At 41.5% G+C, this 16,677-nt stretch overlaps 1 protein-coding gene across 1 annotated transcript; it reads left to right on the top strand.

Moving 5' to 3' along the window:
- Nucleotides 1-556: 556 nt before the first annotated feature.
- sfrp5 (secreted frizzled-related protein 5) lies at nucleotides 557-13,315 on the top strand. The gene is made up of 3 exons (XM_063491766.1): nucleotides 557-1,553; nucleotides 8,414-8,491; nucleotides 11,465-13,315. The coding sequence occupies exons 1-3, from the start codon at nucleotides 998-1,000 to the stop codon at nucleotides 11,791-11,793; spliced, it is 963 nt and encodes a 320-aa protein (XP_063347836.1). The 5' UTR covers nucleotides 557-997; the 3' UTR covers nucleotides 11,794-13,315.
- The last annotated feature ends 3,362 nt before the right edge of the window (nucleotides 13,316-16,677 follow it).

Here is a 16,677-nt window from a genome sequence, read left to right as displayed (position 1 = left end):
TGCATCTCTCACGTTTACAGTTATGCATGTGAATGTGTGCGCTTGTAAGTTTTCTCACTGCTGATGCCAGCCAAAGCTGCTGCCAGACTGTTTTGAGCTAATGAAGTGAGCGTGCTTGAATTGCAAGCACACATCCTTTGTTACATGTGGAGCGATCTGCAGGGAGCCCGTAGAGTCTGTCTCTCACAAGTAAATGGAAGTGGGCTAAAGAGTTTAGAAATCCATCACAAAAGCAACATGACTAAGAGGATGGCAGTGTCTTCTGGGTGTGTTTCCAACTAAAGAATCGTGTGCATATTTGAGAGATCAATATAAAAATGCAGCTGTAGAAACTTGCCACAGGCTGCTCTCTCTTTCTTTCCTGTTAAGCTCTTCTGGAGGAGGGCTTTTGGTGAAAATAAGGGGCAGAAGGAGTGTCCTGAGGGCCAGTGGGAGCCTCCCCCTGGGGTTGTGATTGGCTGGAGCTGTTCTGAGTGAGTCCAGGGGAGGCCAGTAGGAAGGTGAATGGTCTGGACGCCTGCTAGGGGGCAGGCAGCAGACGAGAGCAGCTACCACTGCCTCTTAAAACCTAGGTACTCCTCATTACAGACTGATAGACAGAGAGCAGGAGAGAGCTGGAGGCAGTTCTAGGAGAGCACCAGGGAAAGAAAGTGAGAAACTGTGAACAGGGAAAGTTAGGAAAAGTAAGAAGTCCTACTTGTAAGCTCACTTTTCCCTGACTGCTGCCTCCCCACTCCACTACCTGAGGCACATACACACACACACACACAGGGAGGTGTTTCAGGGAGGCTTAGAGGGTCGACTCTCCAGGGAAGAAGGGAATTAAACACTTTTGTTTTCAATCCGCTGCGTTCATACTCAGGAGAAAAAAAGGGATTACAGCTTTCACGCCTGCCCCCCCTTGTTTCTCTCTTCTCCTTGCATTTTGTCTTCACTGAGTTACTTTGGAGACTTTGGATATAACCTTCTTGAATTGTTGGTCTGAACTCGTAGAGGCATGGCAAACGGACAAAAGAGCCCCAGGTGGGCATTAACCCAGGGCTCCTTCAGCTTGGCACTGGGCCTGTCGCCCTTCTCCCTCCTCCTCCTCCTTACCGTCTCGGCCGCAGATGAGTATGACTACTACAGCTGGCAGTCGGACAACTTCCACAATGGCCGCTTCTACACCAAGCAGCCCCAGTGTGTGGACATACCAGCTGACCTGCGCCTGTGCCACAATGTGGGCTACAAGAAGATGAGGCTGCCCAACCTCCTGGACCATGAGACCATGCCCGAAGTTAAGCAGCAGGCAGGCAGTTGGGTGCCCCTCCTGGCCAAACGGTGCCATGCTGATACGCAGGTCTTCCTGTGCTCACTGTTTGCACCAGTGTGCCTAGACAGGCCCATCTACCCTTGCCGCTCACTGTGCGAGGCTGTCAGGGACAGCTGTGCTCCAGTGATGGAGACCTACGGCTTTCCCTGGCCGGAGATGCTGACCTGCGACAAGTTCCCCATTGATAACGACCTGTGCATCCCCATGCAGTTCACCGGGAACCATGCGACCCAGCCACCAGGTAGGCCACCTTCACTCATGCACGCTCATGCAAAATACAGTGAAGAGAAATGTCAATGAAATCATAACCAATTTTAATTTGCATAACTACTGAAGAGGTTACTGGTTAAAATTACAGCTTCTCCAGCAGCAAAAAGATAATCTGGTGCTTTCCACAAAATGTAAATATAATGTTTTAGCAATCTCTTTAAAAAGATTTAATAATTCAGTAAATACTCATTTAATAAATCTTTGAGATTTTTTAAAATAAAAAAGCAGTGGTTAAATATTCTGTCCTGGTATATTTGATAAAATCTAGTTGAAAATAAGAGATATATGAATGCGCATATGTTTTAAATTCGACAGAAGGAAAAGTCGCCACGAAAAATATGTTGTGTTTTGCAGACACAGGCGCTGAGATGAAAAACTCAGCAGAAAGTAAACGAGGAGATAAAGTTCTGAATTTTTCATTGTTTTCATAATATTGCTTTAGCAAATGATCATGCAAGTCCTTGCAATCGGATACACTGAGAGTCTGTAAACTGTGAGGATGAGAGAATCAGATGGCTTCCATACATTTCCATAATGACAGACAAGAGATAAAGTGGAAAACTAGCCAAAGGAGGTCAGCGAAAGAGACGGGAGCAGGAAGATGCTACAGGGGAAAGTTCTAAGTGGACAGTTGAGGACGGCTCTGGTCATCTACATATGCCTCAGGGAGGTACGGAGACAGACCAAGGGAGCCAGGAGACTTGGAGACTCCAGCAGCCAGATCGTGCATTGAGTTAAGATAGATGGACTGTGGGGGTATTAACTGAAAGTTACACAGAGGCACATGCATGGACACACACCCTTATCAGTAGTCATCCATCTACAGCTAAACAGTCAGTCAAAGAGTGAATGAATCATGTTTTATTTCATGGTTTGCACAGAGTCAAATTACCAAATTAACCTTAGCTGGATGAAACAAAGGACAAATCTTTATCAAGGGTTTCTGAGAGTGATTTGAGTCACAAAAATAGGAAAATATATTATTCTTCACAAGCAATGAGTAAGAGTATCAGTTGTGAATAGTGGGACTGAGTGGGAACTACATCCAAAGAGGTGTGCAAATGCCTGTGTGTATGTGTGTGTGTGCATGTGTGTGAGAAGCACAACTACTTAAGCAGCCTCTTCACAAAAGCAGTCAGTGCTGAGAGGGAGAGAGAGGGAGTTGATGAGAGTCTTTAGACAGTGGAGGGGGACAGTCCCCACTGTGTCCCAGTCTGCTCAGCCATTGTTGGGTCTGGCAGCCAGCAGGCCAATTAGCTAGAAGGCCAATTACTGAGTTCCCACTAATTAGTCGACATGACAGGACAAGAGACGCAGGCAGAGAATGGGAATCGCTAAAGTCTGATTGTCCCTGAGAGAGCAGAATGAAGAGGAGTGAAAGGAGAGGGAAGCAGGAGAGTAAAGACGGGCACACAGCGGATAAAAGAGGAGAAAAGCTGCTTCCTGCAGCATAAGAAGTGTTTGCCTCTGCTTTCAATGAGAACCTGAAGAAAACGGTTTAGATCCGGTTTAGAAAACGGTGCAGATCTCTTAACTATTCCTAGAATTAGATCTAAGTGTGCTGAAGGTGCTTTCAGTTACTGTTGTGTGTGGGGCAGTGGTGGGGGCAGCTGCCTGTTGAGCCAAAGTCAATTAAAACCGTGTCCAAAATGAAAAACCCTCTTTAAATTTTTATTTTTTTTTTATTTTTACAAACTAAACCTTAATTTATCTTTTATGTTAAGGACACTGAGTTTGTACGTGCTGAAAAATGCTATATAAATAAAATGGCCATTGCCATATTGCTCACATTACTTCACGATTTGCTTTCAACCGTTTAATCTCATTTTTCATCTTCTTTCGTTTATGGTGAAAAGGTCTTTTTTGACTTGAAATGTCCTTTCTGTTACTTGAGCCGTTCTTTGACAGATAAACACATTTCCTAAAGCGCGGAAAACCAATCATTACAAAAACACTGTCAGTCAGTTGTGTGACATATCTTTCCTTTTTATCAATAATGGTCACAGCATACTGACATCTAACTATCTAATCTGATTTGCAAAAAGCAGTGGGAAAAAGACCAGTGGAAGATTCTTGGGTGAATTAATGCAGTTCTGACTTTTTCCATTAGGGAAAATGGCCGTTCTGTTTTTGTAGGACTCATATCAAGTATGTGACATTTTGGCTTGTGGAGTTATAATTCATTCTTCTACATGCACTTTGAGAAGGAGGCGGCTTGACGTTCATCTGCCACCTCCCCAAACAGCCAACTGTTTGTTAATCCCATCTATTCAAATGATCAGAGGAGTCTAGATTACAGAGGGTCCTGAAGAATCAGGATTTTTAGTGTTACCAACTTTCACATACAAAGAAGAAAAGAAAAAATATGCTGATTTCAATTTTTCAAGAATAAAACGACACTCAAAAACAAAAATGAAATAACGGTAAAGTTAAATTTGGGTGTGTGCTTTTTTAGGCGTGTGCATGTGTGTGTACTCATGTGAGCGTTTCAAACTGAGAGTGAACCCATATCACTTCTAGCCCGGAGGCCCAGCCACTGACATTTCGCTAAGAACCAGAGATTCTCAGATGTGCCGATGAGGCCATCCCGAGGACAAGCTTTTGGCTTCTAATTCCGCACGGATGCACACCCGCACACACACACACACACACACATGAAAACACAGCCAGCAATAATAAAAAGGAATTTCAGCTAAGAGCTCTTAGAAGTGAGTTTCCCGGGAAGCTTCTATGTCACTGGAGGACACTGACGATTTTCTTTACACGGGATCGCATGAAGAATCTTGAGGTAATCCAGGTGAATCTTTGGGAGTTGGATCAATCACAAGAATTAGTATAGCTTTACTCGCTGGTCTCCCAGTCCGGGAGGCCCCGATGCTATCTGAGCTATTCTGCAATTACATGATATAGCACGGTTCGAGGACTCCTGTGGAAACTAACAGTACAGAGCAAGATTCACTTTCCACCTCTGTGTCACAGCCAAAACTGGCAGAAACTCACCACCACCTGAGCTCAGGTTTTGTGCTGGCACTTGTGCCTTTACGTGCATGTGTGTGTGTGTGTGTGTGTGTGTGAAGAGCCCAAGGGGTGTGATTATGTGAAATACAAGTCTGTATATTATACCACAGAAGACAAGCTGACTGCTGACAAAAGAGGGCCCAGGCATCCCGGGAGCGGAAAAGGCCAGCCGAGCTCAGTCTGTCAGACAGGGAACAATTAATGCCACACCATCAACTATACCTCATTGTTTTAATGATGCCACTTTTAGCTGCTGTCAGCATCTGTAAATCAGTAGGCATGATTATCACAGACTGGATTAACTTAGTTTGCATGTTTGCACCAGAAATGAATACTGAGGATATGTGCATGTCAGTTAAATTGCATGGTAGGAAAGGTCTGTCCTTGCTGAAATCTGTGATGAAATGTGACTAGTGTGATTTACAACCACATTAAAGGAGACAGGCAGCACTGTCAGGACCCCAGCAGCACAACAGGCACTGCTCATATGAACTTGGTTACTATATGAAAAGGAAAATATGATCCAATGCTCTGGGTATGGAGGGCTGCCGAGGCGTTTTGAGGATGTATTTTCTCTTCTGTGTAGGCTTCCTACAGATGCAAAGAGCATGCTGTGTTTTAGGGGCCCCGTGGGTTCCCCGAGTCATGCTTTAGTCCTCCTCCGTCCTCCTGCGGCCCCGCATTTCAACAGATGTTTGACTCTCCGATGTAAATCATGCTGAATTTCATCTCCGGGATTGTACCATTTTATGTCATAAGTGCTGCTGCTCATAACTTAAAAGACCCAAATGAGGCATGAGATAGCGACCGGCGCGCATTCTTCCTATAAAAGTCGCTGTGAAGCTCGGGCAACGAGCAATAAGGTACAAGAAATGTCAGAGAACCAGATGACGGTGCTGTTAGATGTGGTCGTCAGATGTGTGAAGACATGTGTTTGTGTTTATTCAAAAGTGCGCATAAGAGAAAGAGGCAGCGGCGGCATGTAACCTCTTGCATTTTTACCCAACTATAAATATGATTCCAAGCGAATCAGTCAAATGAAACAAACATAATATATGATTTGCAGTGTTTGTGATTTCAGCTGCATTTTAAAGTAAGTTAATTAGGTTGTTAAATATCATGTGATGACAAGCGGTGTCTATTAGGAATTCACTGTGAACAGGCACGATGATTTGTGTTGTTGCCCAATAAATTTCATGCCAGAAAGCAATTTCCTAAGCTAAGTAAAACAAAATAAGAATGACTATGTCATTAAAGAGAACAGATATTCCTTTGCATTGGTACACGGTGCCACTGCTTTGTATTCCAAATTTATTTTGCAAATGAGTTTTCACGTTCATAAGTTTAATAGGTTTTTCTTGGAGATTTCTTTATAGACAAAAGACACTGCAGAAAGACTGAAATGTTATTAACCTCAGAGCTATGAGTAAGTGAAGTTTTGGAGAAGTTTCCCCCTCTTGCTGTGCACCATTTCCACCCTGGCTTGCTGTTTAAAGATTAACAGCAGGGCCTTCCACAAGACCTCCTCCCTACTCGCCCCATTCCCATTATCCCTTTCCTCTTATCCTCAATCATCAACTCCCAACCTCCTCATCCTCCACAGGTTCTGTAAGCTCTGTAAGACAGTAACATTTGTCATAATAAATTGGAACATTAAAATTTCTGTAATTAAGTTTATAACCCAGTAGGTAAATGCCAAAAGTAGCACACAAGAGGTGGTCAAGTCCAAAGTCAACCAGAGTGAGAGCAAGATTTTCACAATTTAATCGCATGGTAAAAAATTCTTCAGCTGCTTTGAGATGAAGGCAAAAAATATATTAATGAGCTCAAAGTCAAAATATTTACTGAGCAGAAATGTGTCCAGGAAAAAAAGTACCAAGCCACGCAGCAGTGATTCCCATCAGAACATGACGGTGATTCCCTCGACAGAGACCGACGATGAGGGCAGTCGTCCCTTAAGTGATTTCTAAGCGCCATCCAAATGCTGATTTTCGGTCCAAGCTCAACTAAGTTTCATGGAGGGACTGCTTTCTCCTGACACATGCTCTGGCATCAGCACAACCGGGCCTTCTGCCAAAATACCACCCCTGTGAAACCAGAATGAATTACCACCGAGTCTGAATAAGACCGAACGGCTTCAAGGGAACCATTCAAGACGGACAAATCCAGAGAAGTTTTGTTGTCTCTTGTTCTGTGTGTGTGTGTGTCTGTGTGTGTGTTTTTCCATGCTTCTGTCCCAGTCTTCATGTCAGCACCAAACAATTAGAAGCCTGACCTTGCAGGCCTCACAGGTCTCCTGCCTATGAAAGCATGGGAACCCTCAGAGGAGAAAAAACTGGCAGTTACTCTACAAGAACATGGCTCAGCTACCTCCAACACACACATAGGCAGACACACACATGCATACACTCACTGGTGGTTAGGGGGTTCACCTCCCCATGACCCAAGCAGCGAAGCATGTTAAACTTTGACCCATCTCATTATCTGGCCAGACGCTGAGGTTTGGGCTGAGGTGATAACCTTTGAACCCTGACTTTTAACCCAGGGCCTGCACAGTGCAAGGAGAGGCGTGTCTTTTTGCATAGGTGTGTTTCTGGAAAGTGGGAGACACAGAAGGAAAGAGAAAGCACAGGGAACTCAGGGGATGGGGGAATAACATATTTTGGATCTTGCAATGAGGGAATGTCAGAAAAACTAAACTCTCCTATAAGCAGTCATCTCGGAAAAAAAAAAAAAGGCTGCTAACTCAGCAAGAGTTCTGCACTGTTTTCCCTTCATGTTGTCAAATTTATCCCCTAGGTGTATAGGTATGTTGTCAGGGCAATGCTTCTATACCACATCCTTCTCTCTGTGGCACTTTCTAATGTTATACTTTTTTCTTTTTTTTGCTCTCTTGACTTGCGGCTCTGTTTGGTGGATGAGTGGCATGATATTAGATGTGTAGAGCTGGAAATACTCTGGAAATACATGGAATCGAAGCAGTAATTGTTTTGATAATGTTTCATATCGAGGGGAAAATTACAAGGTGGTGTGTGTTTGTGTATGTGTGTGTCAGAGAAGTCTTTGACGTTTTATCAATCCTATTTATTGAATGGCAAGGCCTTATTTGTCCATTTCAGCTATATACATATAAAAGTATGGGAACATGCAAAAAATACATAAAAAGGATTTTATGCAGGGCTTGTATTTCTTCCCTCATGTGCTCTGTCTCAACTGTGTGGGCAGACAACAACAACAACAATCACAAAGTCCCATATCAAAGTTAGACAGGCCAAACACGCTCTTGAGTAAAGCATGCATGACCGTAAATTTTGAGTTAAAAATAAACTGAACTTGTTGCTTTGGTTTCCCCCTCGCTCTTTCACAATGTGCGGTTGCTGTGTGGCCTAAGTGATGGCTGCGTCTGTGTACTGAATCACTTTTCACCATGTTCAGCAGCTCCCGCCGCACCGTTTACCTTCCTGCACAGCCGAGACCACGCCTGCGCCACCAAAATATACAACGGGCCAGAATAAAAACATTTTCTCCAGTGTAATTGCAGGGCAAACATCAGTCAGCCTGCTGGACTCTGCGTTCACTCAGCAGCAAATAGCCTCTGACAAGAGGAGGGGGGAGGGGGGGGGGGCTGCAAATAAGTGCCTCAGAAGTGCTCAGGGCTTAACGATTTCATACTGACACAACTTTGGTTTTGCTGACTGCACTTGACCTCAACGCTGCCGTTAGATATGAGCTAATCTGGTCTTAAAAGCACCAAATGAAACGAGATTGAATATAGGTGACGACAAATTCTTCTTCCTTCTTTTGTCCCCTCAGTGTCAAAGGTGTGCCCACCGTGTGACAATGAGCTGAAGAAAGACAACATCATGGAGCATTACTGTGCAAGTGACTTTGGTAAGTAGTAAAAAACTGAAAAACATAGTACCTGACTATGGATACAAACGGTCACTAGCATACAGCAGGGTCATGCAAACTTTCTTACCTATCTGCAGTCTGGTAAACTTAAAAAAAAAGTGAGTTTGTGAGAGACTGAAACACAGCAGAAAAGTGCAATTGCTTTGTGTACAACAGTCAGCCAAGTACAAGAGTGCAAGCAAAACATTTCACCACGGTGTTGATTTGGATTTACAAGTCTGTTTCATGAGGTAATAATAAAATCTGTTTTTTAATATTGTGTTGAAAAGTTGTAATAACAAACTAAAAAGTCAAAGCACTGTGTCCTTAAAAACTCCCATCAACATAAATGGCATGGACATAAATTTGTGACAATATAAAAAGCTGCGTATTCTCAAAAAGCAAAATCACCTAAAACGAAAGCTTAACTTTGAGCTGTCAGTGGTTACATAATATGAAGATTAACTGGTATTTACACTATTTTCCTTAGCTTATGAATTAAAAAGCACGTGCAACCACACAGAATCTCATCTGCACATCCCCGTTTCTCACTTCTGATCCTCCCTTCGGTTAAATCTGTATTGCAGCCGTTTCGCGTTAATTTTGCTGCTAGAATCGACTGATAAATGACTTCATTTCTTAGCCCCAATTCCAAACTTTCCAATTTCCAGCCTTCGTGTTTCACAATAGTAATGACCTTAAGACGATGCCAGAGTATAATTATATAATTATTCTGTTATTTGAGTTTATCACAGCAGCTGAATTGTTTACAGTGTTTACAGTTAATGATAAACTGCTGTCTATTTGCTCTGTTCCAAACACGTTAAGCACCAAATGAGGAATGGTGACAAAAAGTTGTGAAATTACAAAAGCATGTGTGGCCAGGATCATTTTTTCTCTGCATATTTCATGTTTCCCGCAGAGGAGATGCCTGCAGTATAAAACAGTTTTATAAAATAACCACATGTACAAAAGAGCCAGAATATACAGAGCATGACCCATAATAAATGATAAAACCACATCCAACAACAACAAAACACGTCTGTGCGCACCTTCCTGACTCTGAGCCGCAACCAAAATGCAGACACGTCTCCTGTAATTCATCGTGACGTTACCAAATCAGGGATATTTATTTGTCTGATTAACTGCAGGATTATATATCTCAATCTTTTAACATGAGGTTGCTTCAGGGATCATAAAGCAAAACACAGATTCTTTCTGTTCATTAATATGAAACATGATTGCAGGTTAAATTAGATAGCCGCAGAAAGACGTTTTATTGGCTCAGCCTTTATGTGGCTGGAGGACACAAGGGAATGCGTCGAAAAGATAAGTGTGACATATGGATTTGGAGATCAAGGAAGGAACAACTCTACAATGTTATTCTGTAGTGCGAGAGCTTGAGCTCATGCCTCATGAATGCTGCTACCTATTCATCTTTGGACACTGTTAACCCTGTGAGAGTTTTTGCTACGGTCTGCTTTTCATGGGCGATCTCATGGCCTTCCTTGCTGTACTATCCAGCTGCTGTACAAATGACAAGAGTCTTGTCTAGCAGACACCTTGTTGTTAGAGTAGATTGCTTGCTTCAGCTTGAAGAAAACCTGTTTCTCCTCAAAACAACGGCACACTCCTCACTCCCTCTCTTTCCAGCTGCTTCTACCTCTACGCCCTCCTCTGCTCACTTTAAAGAGAGCGACTTTGTATAAAAACGTGGGCACAGCTTGTCACAAAGATGCTGGCCAGGCAGCACAGAGGGCCCCACTGCATCACTTATGACTAAATATGACTGATTACGGGTGGGCATTTAAAGTGAAGCAGAGGCAGATGAATTATCCTCCGTACATTTACTGAACACACGTCGTACATACACATGAATGCGGTCTTTCACAAAAACACACACGGCTCAGGCATGTAGGCAGGCAAATACAGCGCATAAACACACTCGCGGCGAAGGAGCTGGATGTGAAACAGGATGTGAACAAGGGGCAACTCAATGCACACATTCCTTTTTGAACACGCTATCACTTCACATGTACTGTATACCTATCCGAGTGTACCGAGGGATGTTTATGCAACCATAGACAAGCAGGCGAGAAGTGAAATGGCGATCTTCCAGCAGGCCGGGGTACATAGCGATGCTTCATACCGACCCCACGCCTTTGCCCGACCCGTGATTAATTTCACCTGTCAAAATTCTCACCCAGAGAATTCCTCTTTTGAATGTTTGGCAGTTCAATTTTAATCTCTCGCATATAAAAACATGAACTTATAAACAGAAGGTGCAATGGGAGATACAAGTCAGTACTTCATTAGGCTGATAAACTTTGAGTTTGCTGTAACCAGATCCTACATGTAATAAAAACTGTGCACAGAGGTTCTCTGTTCTATATATGTTTTGCCTAAAAATATACAGCTGGTCACAAAACACTGCACCGCAAGTGTGTAAACAATGACACAGGCAGGGCAGAATGACAACAGATGATAATGATTCCATGTAGCAATATTAATCTTATGCTGCAAGCAGTTTTTTAGACTTATGGATGTTGCCCTGAACCTGACTACAAATCTGACTTTGTCTGAGACTTGAAAGCAAAATCATTTAAGATGATTTTTGCTCAGGAATAGCCCAACAACAACAAAGAGAAGACTTGTGATTTATATTGCCAAAATATGTACACCAAATTCCAAAAAGATGTTGGACTGTGGAGTTTTTCCCGAGTCAGACATTCACAAGGATGCAGTTTTTGCACACTGCTCAGGAAAGTCTAAATGATGATACTCGGGGGAGGTGTAAAATAGCTACTGCTTTAGAACAGTACAGAGCTCAGTACTAGACTTCCAGAAGTTAAAAAAAAAATACCACAGCTGCTTAAATAAGAGTGAAACACTGGGATCAGAGTGAAACATTAAGAGCTTTAGGGTTTTACTGAATAAAAGTAAATTTAAATATCTTCTTCTCTTCTCCTTTAGTCCTAAAGATGAAAATCAAGGAGGTGAAAAAGGAAAAGGGTGACCGGAAGCTGATTGCAGCACAAAAGAAGAAGAAAGTTCTGAAGCAGGGCGTGCTGAGGAAGAAGGACCTGAAGAAGCTGACCTTGTACATTAAGAATGGTGCCAACTGTCCGTGCTCCCAGCTGGACAGCCTGGGCTCCAACTTCCTCATCATGGGCCGCAAAGTGGACCAACAACTGCTTCTCACGTCCATTCACAAGTGGGACAAGAAGAGCAAGGAGCTCAAGGTCGCCATCAAATACATGAAGTCCCATCAGTGCCCCACCTACCACACCGTCTTCCAGTGACGTGCTTCACTGCAGTGTTCGCTGAACTTTCCACAACTTTGCTTTTCAGATTCAACCTTTGTTTCACTTAGATTATAGCAGTTATTTCACTAATGCATCCCTGAGTCATGGATCCTATAAAATCTTTTACCAGCCCCGAAGCTAAACATGAATCAGGTAGTTGTCCTTTTCTCCTTTGATGTTAGAGATCATTATTATTATTATTGGAGAGAGGAAAACTGCTTTTTAAATAAGTCAAGTCCCTCCCTTCCATCAAAAAAGACAATGATTTCATATTGACTCACACCCTGGAATCTAATGTACTCTTCATTAATATGCTTGCCTATTCTGATATTATAGAATCACTTAAATCATATCCTAAAGCAATCTTCTTAGACATCAGCATTAAGAAATGGAAATTTAACTACTGGAAAGAAAACACGCTCGACGCTGTAGTGAAATGAAAATTATGGGAAGGTTTGTTTCTGTGCAAAAAGTGCTGAGAGCAATGAGAGAGTGAACGTATGTGGGTTGTGTGATGTACCAGTGCACACGCTGGCACAGTGCTCCAAGGAACAACATCAAAGCACAGAAATATTGATGATCCGCTTAACTGCATGTTGTAAAAAGTAGGTAATTCAGACCAATACTAAATACTTAGAAAACTGGGATTTGTTTTTTTTTCTTGTCCATGCTGGGAACGAAGACTGATGGAATGAGACAGACTGACTGATGCTTCCACTGACTTTGTACAGAACCATTTTTGTGGCCTGAAAGAGGGAAACTTGAATATTTTTTACTTTTTAATTTTGAAAGAGAATAAAGTTAGGGCAGTGAAGGCATCGTCTGGAAAACAAGTGGAGAATAAAAGAGAAAGAAAGAGAGAGAGACTCTGGACACAACCAACAATGTTGGATTCATAAGTCTCTTGTACTTGCTATTTTTCACTATCAGTCTTCAAATGTTTCTTTTCTTGTACTTTTTTTTAAAAAAATGCTTCAGTTAAACATCTATGGTATGAAAACAAAAGATCATACACAAAGAGCACCTGAATACACTGTTGCTGTAACAATGAGAGATTTGTTTTTCTAACCTATTAACCTGTAAGTAGTTCTGTTACTGAAATAGATCTTTGTTTTACAGAAAAAGTTAATGAATAAAATATATTTTAAATTTTTATAAAGAACACCTGCTTGAAATGTCATGTTTCGCATTTATTACCAATAAACCACAAAGTGTATATTCATGCCTAAAAAAATTATTTTCAGACTATCATCTGCATAAAATGATCGACTGTTTTTTTTTTTTTTTAAAAAGCACGTAAGTAACTAACACACTTGAATGAGGATGCTCAGTATTTTACGACTTCATTTATTTTTTTTAACATTTTTCATATTAAACAGATACTTTTCTCACTGGCCAATTAGATGCAATAAAAATGGGATGAATAGAAAAGGAAACTACTCTGATTTACACTTTTTAAATTTTTTAATCTACCACACCAACTGTCAAAGCATAAAATAAAGTTGACAAGTTGAAAATGTCTTGGTCTGATGTTTCTCAATGTTCACTGTAGGCTGTAAATCGAAGAAAGTGACGTCACTGCCAGGATTTTTGTTTGTTGGTTTGGCCATCCTATTCTCTTATGATGTGTTTAACATAAAGCACACTGTCTTTATATCATTTAAATTCACATTCCAGCCAGAACCTCATAGATTTAAAACAGAAGAAGATTTCTCCACAAACAGTGACGTAGCTACTGCAAGATTGTGATTTAACTGCAACATAGCTGTAAAAACACTGCAAATATTCAACAATCTGCCTGAGATTGATTGCAGTCAGTCCCAGATCCAACCACAATTATTTGGAGACAGGTTTCCTTTCACCAGGCGACTCGTAATTACTGTGTGACTGAAAGTGGTCATCCAGAGTTTGTATTAAGTTTTGGAATTGGTCTCTGAAAGTGAAAACAAAAAACAAAACGGGGCAACCACCAATTTTTCCAAGTCACAAGAAGGTTCTCATCCTATTTTTACTATAGTGTGACTGAGCTATTAGCATATCTCTTAGTACAACTGATTCACAATCTCAGTTTTACATCATTTAAAGCAAGTCAGTCAAAAATAAGCAAATCTGTTTTGTTTTTGTGAATGGGGGTATTAGCCACTGAGACCCAAACAGTTTTGGTAACAAACTGACAGTTTGTTTGATTGTTTGTTTCCGCTGGTAAGGTGGATGTTTAAACATGGAAGCTGATGTGGACTGGCTTGCTTGTGGGGCGAGTGGTCATTTGAGGAACAGGTGGGAGATTATTTTTAGGTTACCAAAGGCAGTGTTACATACATCCAATACAAGCTGCAGCTTTTCCAAAAACATCAGAGGATAAGGATCGTGAAAGTGCACATGGGCTGCCACGCACCTTCATTTCTATTTGCAAAAGGAAACAAAAAAGTAAAATCTCATTTTTGCTCTGCTCTATTCCAAAACCTTTCAGATCTACACTGGGCCCTCAGCTCTAAGCAAAGCCTGGGCAACAAAGCCCCCAGTATTTATTGACAGAGTGAAGGGGTGATGCAGATAGACAGCAGGCTGCGATGAAACTGACCAACTTTATCAAAACCATACATAGCTTGATCACTCCAGACACATACACTACTAATTTACTACAAAAAAAAAAAAAAAAGATTTGGCATCTTTGTTCTCCAAAATGCAAAACGGATCAACTGTGACACTTTACAGTGTTTATTGTCTTCCACCCATATTTCCCGGAATGTGGAGAGTTTTGGAGGCTGTTTCAAGCATAAATGCCAGTGGAGTGGCGACCTATTTCCAAGTGATTGTTGAGATAGAGCACAGTCTCTAGGCTGTGGAATGACAGAAACAGGAGGGGACAAGCATAATGGGTAGAAATATGCTAGACAAGAGTTCCTTTACTGGAAACTTAATCAAAACCGATTAAAGACTGAGATAAAAGTTTAAATGCCATGAAGCTTAAGTGAGGAAGCCTTTGTTGGAAAGTGTTGACCTCTCCTTTAGAAGTGAATCAGCACACATGCAGTAGATAAAATGTACCTTCAAAGAAAATGATGAGCAGCTTTCATTAATCAAGACGTAAGTTAAAGCAGGGGAAGGCGCAGAGGGAAGGTGGAAAAGGAGACAAGGGATAGCTTGGCTGAGTCCCAAAGACATCCATCAGCAGCTCCTCAAAGGTCACTTGTGTAGTTAATGAGGGCCTGATGAGGGAGCGACCAGTGACACACATGGAAAATGCTCACATCCATTCAAAAGACACATATGTTGGGAATATGTAATAAGATGACAAACTTACATTGACATCCCTTGTTCTAATGAGGCCTCCATTCAAATACACTTGATTGGGTCCAGAAAAAAAATTGTGGAAAAAAATGGATCACCACACACGTGCGTGCCCACACATACACACACCATAGAAGAATGGCCACATTGTGTATTTTTATTGCAGTCCTGATAAGCACGACCTTTTTTCTCAGTTAAATAGTGGCAGTCTGTTAGGCTGTCAATTGCATGCACACACGTGCAAGCATATCTCAGATCACGGCCACTCACACCCTGTCATACAGTGTGCACCGCAAAATGATTTTCCTTTAAAAAAAAAAAAAAACATATATTTTTTAACATTTTCCAGCATCCACCCACTTGTTTTCTTTAGGCTGTTGATTTCCTGTGTTTTCACTCATTTCTTTTGACAAAACCCAGAGAGCTGGGTGTGATCGACTTATAACCACTTTTCCTTTCAACATTTGAAAAAACATTTTGCATATGCGATAACGTTCATTTGGGAAATGAGCTTATGAAGCATGAATGTATGTGAAGTTGGTGGCTGTTAAGTACTGATTTTTTTTAAAGTAATCCTAAAACTGTTTATTACTTAAACTTCATCTGATTTCTTTTTGAGTTATGGGCAATGAAAGAAAAAAACCTCCATTGATCCAATACTCAGGGTGGGAGAGAGCTACAGGAGAGTTTGGATGGAAATCATCACTCTTCAATTTAACTGACAACAAAAAGACTCACATTAAATGCTCCTGGATTACTGGGAACTGGCAACAAGAAACATTTTTTCTTAATAAAACAAAAATACCATCCATTTTCTTAACCATTTATCCAATTTAGGGTTACAGGGGGGCTGGAGCCTGTCCCAGTTGTCATTGGGCAAAAGGTGGGTTACACCCACGCTCACATTCATACCTATGGCCAATTTAGAATCACAAATTACCCTAATATAATGTCTTTGGACTGTGAGAAAGCCAGACAGAGAGAACATGCAAGTTCAAACCAGGACCCTTCTTGCTGTAAAGCGAAAGTACTGAAAAATATCATTCACACCTGAAACTGTGTATTTACAAGAATAAGTCTCATACACTCATATTTATCATTATGAATAATCTCAATATTTGTTCAGGTTTTTAAAATTCTTTAAACAGAAACATGACGCAGACTCAAACATCTACTCTCAGACCAGTCAGCATATGAATGAACACGCACACGCTTACAGGTTAATCAAATTTGACTAGTCTGCCTGCAAAGAATGAGACCATTATATAACATCCTGGAGAGTCAGAATAATTTCTATTAGGTGCTGCATGCCTCCCTCTAACCACCACACAAGGTACCATTAAAACAGCATTAGACAGTAAGCCAACATCCTTCTGGTCTGAAGCACTAGACCACCTTTCTGCAGGAAGGGTGGACACACAGACTTGTTCTTTCATTTAGAAGAAGAGAGTGAGAGAGGGAGAGAATGGAATGGAAACAGCAGCGCACTGACAGAAGCACTGCACTGTCTCAGAGCTCCGGCCTGCCTTTTTCAGTAAAATGCAATAAAGATGTAGCATGTTTTTGTTGTGTGCTTGTGCATGTGCATAA

The sequence above is a fragment of the Pelmatolapia mariae genome, linkage group LG13 (assembly GCF_036321145.2).
Source record: "Pelmatolapia mariae isolate MD_Pm_ZW linkage group LG13, Pm_UMD_F_2, whole genome shotgun sequence".
NCBI classification, from domain to species: Eukaryota; Metazoa; Chordata; class Actinopteri; order Cichliformes; family Cichlidae; genus Pelmatolapia; species Pelmatolapia mariae.
Note: the sequence above shows the minus strand (reverse complement) of the source record. Positions and strands in the feature narration are given on the sequence as shown.

Excerpts from the sequence above, each read along its gene's own strand:
- sfrp5 (XM_063491766.1), top strand. The coding sequence starts at position 998 with ATGGCAAACGGACAAAAGAGCCCCAGGTGGGCATTAACCCAGGGCTCC. Across the intron at positions 1,554-8,413 it reads CCATGCGACCCAGCCACCAG|TGTCAAAGGTGTGCCCACCG; the intron begins GTAGGCCACCTT and ends TTGTCCCCTCAG. Across the intron at positions 8,492-11,464 it reads TTACTGTGCAAGTGACTTTG|TCCTAAAGATGAAAATCAAG; the intron begins GTAAGTAGTAAA and ends CTTCTCCTTTAG.